This window comes from Lissotriton vulgaris, chromosome 1_1 (assembly GCF_964263255.1).
Source record: "Lissotriton vulgaris chromosome 1_1, aLisVul1.2, whole genome shotgun sequence".
Taxonomy (NCBI): Eukaryota; Metazoa; Chordata; class Amphibia; order Caudata; family Salamandridae; genus Lissotriton; species Lissotriton vulgaris.
In genome coordinates, this window is record NC_141685.1 from 140,953,250 (window position 1) to 140,966,908 (window position 13,659).

The 13,659-nt window shown below is 42.8% G+C and overlaps 1 protein-coding gene across 1 annotated transcript in view; it reads left to right on the forward strand.

The window, feature by feature from the left end:
* The window catches only part of LOC147737808 (uncharacterized), a 450,038-nt gene that overhangs the window by 394,388 nt on the left and 41,991 nt on the right, over positions 1-13,659 (forward strand). The window contains 2 exon segments of the mRNA XM_086924979.1: positions 1,451-1,460; positions 5,841-7,117. Of these exon segments, the coding sequence (XP_086781105.1) occupies positions 1,451-1,460; positions 5,841-7,117 (1,287 nt within the window).

Consider the following 13,659-nt stretch of genomic DNA (forward strand, 5'->3'; position numbering starts at 1 on the left):
GAGTATCTCCCATTGTTAGATTTGTGCATTTTGGATCCTCTTGTTGTGAACGACCAGTAAGTGGAATAGTTAACATCTCTAGGTCCGTTATTTGACCCTAATGGTTGACTCGGTCATTAGTTGAATTTGACGTTTGTTCGACTTCAGCTTCAGACTCAGGGTGGCCTTGTTCACCTACTTCTTGCTTAGGTGATACAATATTTGTTCTACTCAGTGGTTTAATTGGAGTTTGAAGAACACATGGGTTAGTTAGCAATGTTAGCATAGCACCAGTTGAATCTTTCATAAAATCAAACTTTGACTTTCCCAGTTTCACAAATATATGGACCTTAGATGATTTAAAGGACTATATGTCACCTGTCTGTTTTATTTTAAACATATCTAATATTAGTGTTTGTTGTATTTTTCTTTTCCTTTTGATAGGAGGGAAAGGTGGCCGCACCTTTCCTGACCTCATAATACACCCTCTAAGGTGAAGAAGTCTTGCTTCTTTCAGAGAATCAAAGGGGCCAGTGACAAGACCAAATGGTGCTTTGATGTGACAAAAACACCTCCAAACACCTCCAAGGGAAAACACCCGCAAAGCACACCTCATTACAGAATCCGGCGGTGCTGCTGGTTACTTATTTAATTAACTAATTAATTAATCAATAGATTAATATCCGGGCTCCGGGTAGGGCTGTAGTCTAGGCATGCAGAGTAATTCAGGGGCCGAGGTGTGCTTCAACAGGGTCAAAGTCTATTGTCACTTTCCCCTTTACATAATTTCTCAGATTTTGTATTACAGACTTATTACAGACCCCAATGGCTCAGCGACTTACGGATCGATCAACTTTAACTACTCGCCACATCCCACACACCTCTTGCCACTTGTCACTCACCACTCACTGTTCATTGCATGTTCTTTGCTATTCATCGCTGTCAAGAGTACAAGGGAGAATGCTGGCAATCGTTCATGAGCAAGAGCGGGATCCAGAGCCAGTCCACCTACAGACGGCAGATGTAGGCACTTCCCTCCACTCCTCTGCTCAGCTCTGCCCTCCTCAATGATTGGTGTATACGTAAAATCAGACGGCCGTTCCCTGAGTTCTGAGGAATGATTGAAGCATGCGATGTCGGACCATAGATGCATCCATTCCGATGGTGAATTAAATCTTCCCACATAGACATATACCGGGGGCGTGGGGAAAGCACTGTTTTAAGGAGGAAGCTATAGATAAATGAGATCACCCCTTTCATGTTAGCAGTCTTGGTGAGAAAGGCCTCACATTTTGTGAGAGGTTGAGTAGCAGCCTCCCGTATCTGAGGTGTGAGGGCCCAGTGCATTAATTGGATATACTGATATCTTTCCGTGTTCTTCAATACAAAGTCCCTTTGACATTGATCAAAAGTAAGGGGATCAAAATTGTGGAAGAAATGTATTAGAGCTGAGCAGCCTCCCCTTCTCCAGGCATCAAAGGGTCCCTCATGTTGGGCCGGGGGAAAGCTGGATTGAAATGGATTGGAGTGAATGGGGATGGAAAAGAAGTCCACCTGTCGTCGCCCGAAATTGAGTCCCATACTTTAAGAGTGGTGCGTGTGGGGCAGCTAAGGTCACCCTGGCAGCCGCCTGGAAGAGAGGGGAGGCTCCAGCTATTTCCCTATGGCACTCTCGTCCTTGGAGACTGCTTAGCCTAGAAAGTATGGCTGATATTTTCAGGGATAATTATAAGAATTTCGAATTTAAATGGGGCCCCCTTGTCTCCTTCCTCTCCCAGGGCCGTCCGTCTGCGGTGTGTCCCTCCACCATCAGAGCCCGCCATCTCTTCCAGTTTTGATCACAATCCCAATGGGTGACCATCCCCCCATCGGTCTGGCCAGACGTGTTCGGGGAAATTCCCACCCCGAAACAAGAAATTAAGACTCTAGGAGTCTGGCTTGAACCCGAGCTTTCAATGAAAACGCAAGCGGCTTATGCGCACCACCCGCAGGATTCTCCTCTTACTCCCGCCCGCATCCAGAAAACTCCTAGTCCAAGGGCTAATATTGTCACGGTTGGACTACAGCAACATGGTTTATCTGGGAGCCCCAGAGGCCACCATGGCTAAACTGCAACGAACACAGAATGCAGCAGCCCGACTTCTTATGAACCTTCCCTCCAGAGTGTCAGCTAAACCAGCCATCAAGACCCTGCACTGGTTACCAGTGCGCCAAAGGGTGGAATTCAAAGCCATGTGCACTGCATACAAACTGATCAATGGAGCTGGCCCTTCGATCCTTAGGGACCTGGTAACTCCATACAAAGCCCCCAGATCCCTTAGGTCTGAGAATGAACATCTGGCCAACATCCCCAAATACAAAAAGACACGTACTGGAGGCCGACGCTTCTCCGTGAAGGCTTCCACCGGATGGAACTCCCTCCCCCGCACCCTCAGATTGGAACCCAGCTACCTGATCTTTAGAAAAAAATTGAAAACACTCCTATTCCCTAAATAAAGTCCCCTCCCCTCTCTTCCCTCTCCTCTGGATAAACACAATCATTACAGCGCGGGGATGCCTTCGGGTCACCAGGCGCTCTACAAATCGTTAAAATAAATAAAATAAATAAACCTCTCGTTAGTATGAACACACCGCCACCACGGGTGGGGTTGGGGGGTGGGATTTTTTTGTGTTTTTTTTTCTTTGTTCCTTGTTAGATTCATAATTACTTATCCCATGTTAGGATGAGTTTGTCCACGCTTTTTGGCTATTCCGGATACAACACCTCGGTGGAGCAACCTGGAGAAATTACCGTTACAGAAGGCTGTTGAGTTTTCTTTAAACCTATCTGCTGGCTCAGCAAAGTTGCATGATCTTTTTTTTCTTTTTTATCTCTCTCTCTCTCTCTCTCTCAGCACTTAGAAGCTGTATCTTTCATTTGGCTTATCTAATAAGAGGAGGAGCTGGTTTATATTGATCAATGCACTTTGTCCACCTGTTATAATTCTGTTGAGGCTTTCTGATCCCCTGCGTGGGACCAGGTTATGATGTAATTTTTGCCTGTGGACTGTGGAAAAAAAATTAATAAACACATTTTTGACATAAATCAGGTGGCAGGCCAAGGCTCCTCTGTGCTCCTCTGTGCCACCGCACAAGCTGCAACAGCAGCGCCTTAGCACCGCAGTGCCGACAGCGGACGTTCCTGCCCCCACAGCAGATCCGTAGAACTTAAAGCGCCCGTATAACAGGACGCGGGTGAAGCGGGAACCGGTCACAAAACAAACCCTGGCAGTCGTCCCAGGCTCCGCTCCGCTTGCTCGTCAACTCCTCCTCGGCTCGACCCCTCGGCTCTAATCGATACGCTCTGCACTCACCGCCGAATCACAGGCCGACAACAACTGTGAACACCAACAGAGGGAAGAATTGTGTGTTTCCCCCAGTTAGTGAAAAAAACAGCATAAGTCTTGGCTGCTTCTGCTGCACCCAGAGTCTTATGCATCTTTTCAGTCTAATTTTTCTGTCTGGAAAAAGATTGTGTCCTGGTTTTCTGCACCCAGTAAATCCAGGTGCAGAAAAACCTAACAACTAATGATCAGGTGGAATAAAATGAACACATGAAAGTACGGCTTCATTTCATTGCCCTTGATTCACACTCTGGACCATAGTTGAGGGATAGGTCTAGGCATAGTCTTCGCAGCACACAATAGATTTGCTTGAGGCAGAGGCCAAAACTCAAAAGTCAGGAAACCAGATACAAGTAGGTGGTAACTCAGGGCAGGGGAAAACGCCTGTTGCCCGTGGAGGAGCCATTCCCTTCCCAGAAATCTGCATTACAAATTAATTAATAGTATATATTTTTTTAATATCTGTTTGGGGCCAGTCCATATGACTTTAATATCTGCCTTTGGCATTCTATGTTACAACTCCATTGGGTACATGTATCGTTTGTGAGCTTAATAAAATGTTGAAAATTCTACAAATCCTCACTCCTACATCCAAGTACTCTCTTGCTACCATTCTACACTCTGCTCTGTCTGAAAAACAGCTCAACATTTTCAAACTTCTGCATTGATTTGGCTTGTAAATTATATTTTTGGAAATGTACATGTATTAACTATTTAATTTTAATACTATAGGTGATTGAAATTACGGACGAAGAAAGCAAGATTTAGCACTAAGCAACTGAATGTCGGTGCCATAAGAAGGATTATTTTGAAAAACTGAAGGACATCCAGCATTCTACGTTTAAACAATTTCAAAAAATCTAAGTGTGGCGAGGAAATTACTGTACCTATAAGTGAAGTCTCTAATTTTGCATTTCATTAACCCAGAGCAAAGCCATATCTGTGCACACAGCATCAGAAATATTGTAGAAAGATCACTTCAGCATCCTCATCTGAAAGATTATCAGAAAGACAAATTGCCTCAGCATGACAGAATAACGTTCATCTAAAGCATCATGTAATTCTAGAGAGTAAGCACACACTGCATAAAAAGTTACAACTAAAGGTTTCTCCTGCAAACCATCAAAGAAAAGACACTGAAAGAAGACTTCGAAGCTGACACGTTAGCAACCAAAAGATTGGAAAATCACCTTTGTTCAACAACTATTTTTAACCAGTTACGCAGGTTTGAGACTATCTGCCTCTGGATAGAACACAACGACCCACTCTGCTCACTCTTGGGAAAACCTTAAAAATTCACCACTTTATTGTGTTCATGACCATCTCAGATAGTTTCCTTTTTATTGTGTACTGTTCTGTAATTCTATGCAAATCGCCTCAAAATTATCTGTTGTGCAGGAGTGATATGTAAAACTGTTAAATATAAAAATGGATTAAAGGAGCACCGTTGCGCTATATCTAATGTAAATAAATCCTCATCCTCAGAACTACAAACCTTAACCTTACCCCAAACATAGAAAGGGTAAAAGGAACTGATGTTCTGCGACTAATGATCCACAATAGTACTGTGCACGTTCTAACGCCCTCAGTTACTGCCATTACATCAGTGCAAAAAGGTACATATCAGTTTAATCATTAAATATCAGACTAACACCTTATTACTACATTACTAAGAACCTATACAAATAGATTTGAGAAAAACTTCAGTCACAAATTAAGTTGCTGCCAGAGAGGCTATTACCTAAAGACTATTATCTGCTAGAAACATTTCAACAGGTGTTACAGGGCTGGTTCCAGACATATTTTGCTCAATTCAAGTGTTAAGAAGATTACACACAAACATTATCTAAACAAGCCCGACTCTAAAATCAGGTTCACTCTTACCGTGGCATATAAGCAAGAGAAACCTAAATGTAGTGGAATTAAGTCTAGGAATACACCTTATAAAAACACGGACTGTGAGAACAAATTCATTGTTCAAACCCGCCTCAATCGAGGGAAATTAATCGAAGTTGGGAAAAAAAGTTACTTGTGCCAAAAAAGATACAGCCATAAATCTCATCTCACTGAATTTGAGAGAATGCACACTGGGGGAAACCACTCTCAGTGCAAAGTATGCCAAAAAAGTTTCAGGCGTAAATCTTATCTCACTGAGCATATGAGAATCCACACTGGGGAAAACCACTCTCCGTGCAAAGTATGCCAAAAAAGTTTCAGGCGTAAATCTTATCTCACTGAGCATATGAGAATCCACACTGGGGAAAAACCTTATCAGTGCTCTGAATGCCAGAAAAGGTTTAGTATCAAACCGAGTCTATATCGACATGCATTAACCCACTCTGTGGAAAAGCCTTACCAGTGCGCTGATTGCCAAAAAAGTTTCAGCCGTAAATCTTATTTCACTGAACATATGAAAGTCCACTCTGGGGAAAAACCTTATCAGTGCTCTGAAGGCCAGGAAAGTTTTTGTAACAAAAGCGCACTCACGCGCCATACAAGAAGAACCCACACTGGGGAAAAACCTTATCAGTGCACTGATTGCCAAAAATGTTTCATTGACAAAAACAGTCTCACTCAGCATAGAAGAACCCACACTGGGGATAAACCTTATCAGTGCACTGATTGCCAAAAATGTTTCATTTACAAAAACAGTCTCACTCAGCATAGAAGAGCCCACACTGGAGATAAACCTTTTCAGTGCTCTGAATGCCAGAAATGTTTCAGTTTCAAAAGCAGACTCACTGAACATACAAGAATCCACTCTGGGGAAAACCCTTATCAGTGTTCTGAATGTCCAAAAAATTTCCACCGTAAATCCCTTTTAACTGCACATTTGAGATTCCACACTGGGGAAAAACCTTATCAGTGCTCTGAATGCCAGAAATGTTTCAGTGAAAAAAGACATCTCACGCTCCATATACAAACCCACACTGGGGAAAAACCTTATCAGTGCTCTGAATGCCAGAAATGATTCAGTGAAAAAAGACATCTCACGCTGCATATACTAACCCACACTGGGGAAAAACCTTATCAGTGCTCTGAATGCCAGAAATGTTTCAGTATAAAAAGTCATCTCACAGTGCATATAAAAACCCACACTGGGGAAAAACCTTATCAGTGCTCTGAATGCCAAAAATGTTTCAGTATAAAAAGTAGTCTCACTCGACATACAAGAACCCACACTGGGGAAAAACCTTATCAGTGCTCTGAATGCCAGAAATGTTTCATTGACAAAAACAGTCTCACTCAGCATAGAAGAACCCACACTGGGGAAAAACCTTATCAGTGCCCTGAATGCCTAAAAGATTTCAAACTTAAATCACTTCTAACTGCACATGTCAGATTCCACACTAGGGTAAAACGTTATCAGTGCTCTGAATGTGACAAATGTTTCAGTGTAAAAAGCAGTTTCATTCATCATATAAGAACCCACACTGGGGAAAAACCTTATCGGTGCTCTGAATGCCACAAATGTTTCAGTACAAAACACAGTCTCATTCATCATATAAGAACCCACACTGGGGAAAAACCTTATCAGTGCTCTGAATGCCAGAAATGTTTCATTGAAAAAAGCCGTCTCACTCATCATATAAGAACCCACACTGGGGAAAAACCTTATCAGTGCTCTGAATGCCAGAAATGTTTCAGAGAAAAAAGCCGTCTCACTCGTCATATAAGAACCCACACTGGGGAAAAACCTTATCAGTGCTCTGAATGCCACAAATTTTTCAGCCGTAAATCTCATCTCACTGAACATGTGAGAATCCACACTGGAGAATTTCTTTTATCAGTGCTCTAAAGGTCAGTAAAGATTCAGAGGTAGAGATGGTTACAAGTGCCATAAGAAAACACACCATCAAAATAATCAGTTCTCCGAATGCCAGAAAAGCATACATTTTAAACTCAATCTCATTCTACATGAGCAGACGCACAGAGGGGAAAAACATTACCAATGCTGTGATTGCCAGAAATTCCTATTTGATAGGCACAGCCTCACTAACCATAAGCGACTCCATACTGATGAAAAACCTTATGAGTGCTCTGAATGCCAGAAAAGCTGCAGAAAAAAATGCTATTTCACCATGACAAACTCCACACTAGAGAAAATCCTTATGCCATAAAAGGTTGAATCTGAAAGACAGTGTTATGCTTTATGTGCGATCTCACTCTGGGGGAAAACCTTATGAGTGCTCGAAATGCAAGCAATGTTTTGGGTACAAATTACTTCTCACTTGACATGAGCGAACTCACACGGGGGAAAAAAGCCTTATGTGTGTTCTGAATGTCAGATAAGGTTTAGTCTTGAATACAATGTCATTTCACATGAAAGAATTCACACTGGACTAAAGCCATATACAGGAGGGGAAAGCCAGAAACGTTATACTCAGAAAGGAGATATCACTAAACATGAGAAATGCATCCACACGAGGTGAAAAGTAAGGCGTATCTTGAGTTGCAGAAAAGCTTCTAACAACCTGACTTTACATGAGAGAGCACATATTGTAGTTGCAATAGAATTCATCAAGAAACTCTTGCAGGATAACTTAGGCTACCCGCATGCAACCTCCAAAGAAATTTCAGGCCTGGAAATATTTTTCATTGAAACAGAATCCACAATTTGAGTATCTGAAAGTTACAAAACTCTCAAGGTCTTTACTTTACACAGAGAAGTGTTAGTGCTTGCAAAAATCAACTAATTGCCCAAAAAATTACAATAATAATGTCTTAAATTTTACTCCACCCAAAAGGTTTCTACTCACCCTTGTTTCTTAACATATGACTGATATCTATTTTTTCATGATAAGATTAAGCTTATGCGGAGTTCCTCAGTGAGGAACTCCGCAAAGTGACAAAAAAACTCTGGCGGTCTACGTGGAGTTCCGCAAGCAGCGGAGTGCGTAAGGGTCATGCAGTTTGTGGTGATTTCATCCCATGTCGGAGGATCATTTGGCCCTTCTCTTCCAGGAAGTTATGGATCTCTTTGTCAAACTCGTCCCTGTGCCAGAAGTAGGTCGGGGTTGCTACTCCCACTACTTCTTGGTACCCAAGAAGGACAAAGGCCTGCATCCTAGCTTGGTCCTCAGGGACATCAACCGCTTTCTCTGAAAGGAGAAGTTCAAGTTGTTAACCTTGACTCAGGTCTTATCTGCCTTCGACCCTGGAGATTTGATGGTAGCGTTGGACTTGCAGGACACTTACTTTCACATCCCCGTCTTGCCTGCCCACCGGCATTACCTACGGTTCACGGTAGGCCACGCGCATTTTCAGTTTACCACGCTCCCCCTTGCACCTTACCAGCCCACCCCCTCCCCCGGGTGTTCACGAAAGTGATGGCGGCGGTCGCAGCTCATCTGCGCAGATCAGGGGTTCCAGTCTTCCCCTATCTCGACGACTGGCTGTTGAAGGCTCCCACCTCCAGACTACGACGGACTTCCTGCATTTGCTGGGTTTCTCAGTTAACGTGCTGAGGTCGCACCTGATTCCATCCGATATGCTCCTCTTCATCGGATCAGTTCTGGACACAGCACAGTTTTGGGTCTATCCTCCCTAGCAGCAAGTCCAGTATATTGGGGCTATGAAACCGATGTTTCAGCCTCCATCCCGGTGTTCTGTGAGAATGACCCTGATGCTGCTGGGCCTCATGGCCTCCTGCATCCTGCTGGTGCATCATGCCAGATGGCATATACGTGCTCTGCAGTGGGCCTTGAAGTTTCAGTGGGCGCAGCACCAGGGTAATCTTTCCGTTGACGTTCAGATTTCAGAGGGGACTGCAAGTCAGTTGCAGTGGTGGTTCACGAACCAGGATTGGGTCAACAGCAGATCCCTCTACCTTCCCTAACCTGAGTTCACAGTAGTGACGGATGCGTCACTCCTGGGTTGGGGCAGCCATATGGGAATGGTGGAGATCAAAGACCTCTGGTCTCTGGCGGAGTCCAGGCACCACATCAACCCTCTGGAGCTCCAGGCGATTCGTCTTGCACTGAAGGCATTCCTTCTATCTGTCAAAGGAAGAGTGGTGCAGGTGTTCACGGACAACACCACCCTCATGTGGTACTGCAACAAACAGGGCAGCTTGGGGTTGTGGTCTGTATGTCAGGAGGCTCTTCGCCTTTGGACATGGCTGGAACATCAGGGCATATCTCTGGTGGTTCAACGCTTAACAGGTTCACTGAACGCAAGGACGGACAAACTCTGCCGCCAGTGCATGATGGATCAAAATGGCATCTTCACTCGAAGGTCGTGCTAGGTCTCTTTCAGTAGTGGGGAGAGCCTTGGTTAGATCTATTCGCCACCGAAGAGAATGCTCAATGTCAGCAGTTCTGCGTGTTAGAGTTTCCAAAGAGGCTCTCGCTCGGCGACCCTTTTCGTTGCGAGTGGAGTTGCGGCCTCCTGTACCACTTCTGCCAAGATTGCTGAAGAAGATCAAACACGATCAGTCCCAAGTCTGGTACCCCGAGCTCTTGGATTTCTGAAGTGCATTACTCATCTCTTTCCTCCTTCTTCTTTCGTAATACCCTAGTGGGAGTTGACCTCACTTATCTTATGTGTGCTCCGTTTCAGCGCCTACATAATTGTCCTCTTCGCCTCCTTAGAAGACTGCTTTTTTGCTTGCCATCACCTCTACTTGCAGGATGAGTGAGCTTCAGGCTTATCTTCCAGACCTCCCTTTCTTGCTGTCCATCCGAACAAAGTAGTCCTCCGTGTAAGCCCTCTTTTCTGCCCAAAGTGATTGCCTCTTTCCACATAGGTCTGACCATCAGATTACCTACCTTCTTCCCACCTCTGCTGTGTTTTTCTCTGCCAGGCGCACAACATATAGACTGTTCACACACTTTCTGTAGTATGCTTCGTTCTTGGCAGATAAACTCTAATCCCCACTCTACTTCTATCCTCGTGTTAGTGCAGCCCGATGTAAACAGTAATTGTAATGTATTTAGATTTACATAACACTTACTACCCCATATGAACTTTGAAGCGCTTTTTCGGCGAGTAGCACACTACTCTAGGATCCAAAAATGATTAGTGGTGCATTAGTATAGGGAAATATAAAATGTATACGAGAGCTGGACATATTGGTCTGTTAGTTGGATTAAGAAAGATTGTGGGGGATAGAAGAGGGAAGGTTTTGCATTTATATAGCGCTTCCTACCCCTGATGAAGTGTTGAAGTGCTTTTCGGCGAGTAGCATGCTACTCCAGATCCCAAAAAGATGAACAGACAGATCAATTATGGTGGGGAGGTTGTTTTATTGTATACACACAACTGTACACAAATTAATAAAATTCCGTTGTAAAGTTGTATCCAAGAGGCAAGTATAGTCTCTGATAATAATGTATACAATACTGATAAGTTTTAAGTTGGCTTGCCATCAAGACTGATGCCCCGTAATGTTGATGCAAAATCATCTGTGCTAGAGTATCTTACGACTCTTGTTGAATTGTACCATCCACCTTGTAGGTACTGCTATTTGTATCAGGTCCACGTTGTAGGCAGACACAAAAGCCTAAATTGTGCACTATTTATATTAAGCATAATAAGCATAATGTAAGTGAGCAGATGACAGTAAGCACTGTACAAGCTGTATTAGGTGCTTAGAAGTAGAGTGACATAGAGGGCAATAAACACTCACTAATCTTTTTTATTATTATTAACAGTCCTCATAAGAACATACAATTCAATACTATATACAAATAGCCCATTGGGGACAGTTCAGGCATCATCTGGGGATTACACATCCGAGAAACACAAGTGTCTTTCATGAATACAAATTGACTACTCCTCCAAGGACTGCACTGTATTATTGGCACGGGCGAAAAGGCAAACAAGCAGTCAGGAGGCGCACTGATTGTATACCCCCCACCTGACAGGATGGTGACAGACCCCAACCACCTGCAGGGGAAACGTGCCACCTAACTTAATAGCTGCTAGACGCTTTACTATGTAAGCAGACTGGTGGTTTACAACTGCGCCTACGTTGGAGCACCACATGTTTTTTTCCAGCATAATCTGGTGTGCTCCCCCCTGTGTGGGATGAGAGCACCCACTGAAAACTGCACCGTTGTGTAGTCTGGGACAGTGCACCTTCCATGTAATTCTGAACTGGGACTTTAAATATGGTACTATTTTGTGTGCCTATTTAATTCAGGTATACAAAGAATGTGGTACTACTTGTATACTAGGGGAGGACAAGGAAGATTGAATTTCTATGGTGGCAGAAATGTTTTTGTCGAAGTGCTTTATGCCCTAAATACTCTCCTGTACCCTGAACATAATGAGATTACGTAGAATACACCTCTGTGTGCCTAATGCTGCCATTTGCATTTCAAGACCAGTGATTAATGTGGCTTTATCAAGTTCAAAGCCATTAGGCGTTTCCGACCTGTCTGATACGTGCATATAGAAAAGATGGGTCATTTGAACCTAAAGATAGATAAACATATTCATAGGTCACGATTTATGTCTGCATCTAATATAAAACTGTAAATTAGGAGAGGTGAGAAGTTAAAGGCAGCCGCTAATCGAGCTGCATTTGTACATAGGCCTTCCTATATTATGATATCTATTCCTGCTTAATTCTTTAATTGTAATGAATACTTTAATACCCAGGCATGAAGTCATTGTCGAGCTGTTTAGATAATCCACCTGTCTCGCCACTTCTTCCCCACTGCATCCTTAACCAGTGGCCTAGGCAGTGTGCCTTGGGCCCCAAGGCAAGAAAGGAAATGTGACCTCTGCCGTTTATTTGGACTGTGGAAAACAGCAATAATCATTGTTCTGTGGGCCCCTCAGGCCTCTGTTTGAACTGTGACAAACAGCAGTTATCAGGAGAACCGAAACAGCCAAGTACTGATCTGGCCATATATGCAGGCATGCAACCGCCTCTTCCTCTGAAGGGATTTAAGTCGCATGAAAGCAGCATGCGGGAAACAACCATTTTCTGAGGTAAAGTCAACCAACACCTCTTCTGTTCCAACCTGAATCCATTTAAAACCAGGGACGAAAAAACGGTTCATCGTCATCCCTTGCTTATCAGAAGGGTAAAACAGATTCATCTAACATTACAGTGTACCACAAAACAAAATGTGATTCTGTTTACAAACTAAAACTAGCAGGCATATAGAAAGGACAGCCTTTGGCCAAAATAGCCATTTTCCCTACCCATACTTTTAACACATCTTATACAAAAAATGCTAATTACATTGTCATCCGGAAATAGTCATTAGCGCCTACTCATAACCAAATGCCACTTAGAATTGTCTTTCACTTCAAGCTTTCTAAGGTATATTAATATAAAAGCAGTATTGAATTTTTTGACGTTGTGTACTCTCACCAAAATTTAAAGCATCAACTTTATATGACACACCATAGAAAAAAGGAGTTGTTTATATATACTAAACCTCCAGAAACGTTTGATTAACCAGTTATAAAGTCACGTCTAGCTTAGTTACTTTATAGTCTTCTTTTTTTTAATAGTAATTATTTCACATTGTTACTGAATATGCATGGCTAAACACTTATAAGGACCCAAAGGCGAGACCTATTGGCTATGACGATGCTTGTTATTGATTGAGTACATTGAGCGGCAGAACTTTTGATTAAGTCCTGAAGAATGCCGCAAACACCTATTTGGAGGGTTAATAGGCTGAAACATGTTGACCTCTTATTGACTCTAACAGTGCATATATATTTCTCCCACAGTGTCCTATTTTTAATCCTGGCCCAGGGTTGTACAAATAATGGAAACCACAAACCCTTTAGCAAGTTTTAACTTTCACTCTGCTGCCCCCACTACCCTGAGCTCATTATTGTTGTATTTAGTATACCTTTCTCTATAACAAAATATGCCTGAACTCCTCCCTCTCAGTGAGGGGGTTGTTTCATGGTGCAAGGAGATTCCCAATAAGGAAGCATGCCAACTATGGTGGGTGAGGGAAATTGTCCTTTTGAAGGGATATTTCATCTTAGCTAGGTCTTCATTTGCAACAGTAATCCTCAGAGACCCAAGGGTTTCTTGATTGTGGTAGAAATGCATTTTTACTCCTTCATTGTATGTTCAAGCACAGACCATTGCATGAAATGTGATCTATGTAGGGAAAATACTCTGTGCACTGACAAAATGTGTTAAAATAACAGAAAGTTGATCATCGCAAATATAACTAGAATGTTAATTCTAGCATATTTTTGATACCACAAGGTATAAGAAATTTGGGGATCTTTATCTGATATCTTTATCAGTAAGTTATCTGAAATTATTGAACATAAACTTTTCCAAGTATTATTTCGAAAGATTAAAGAA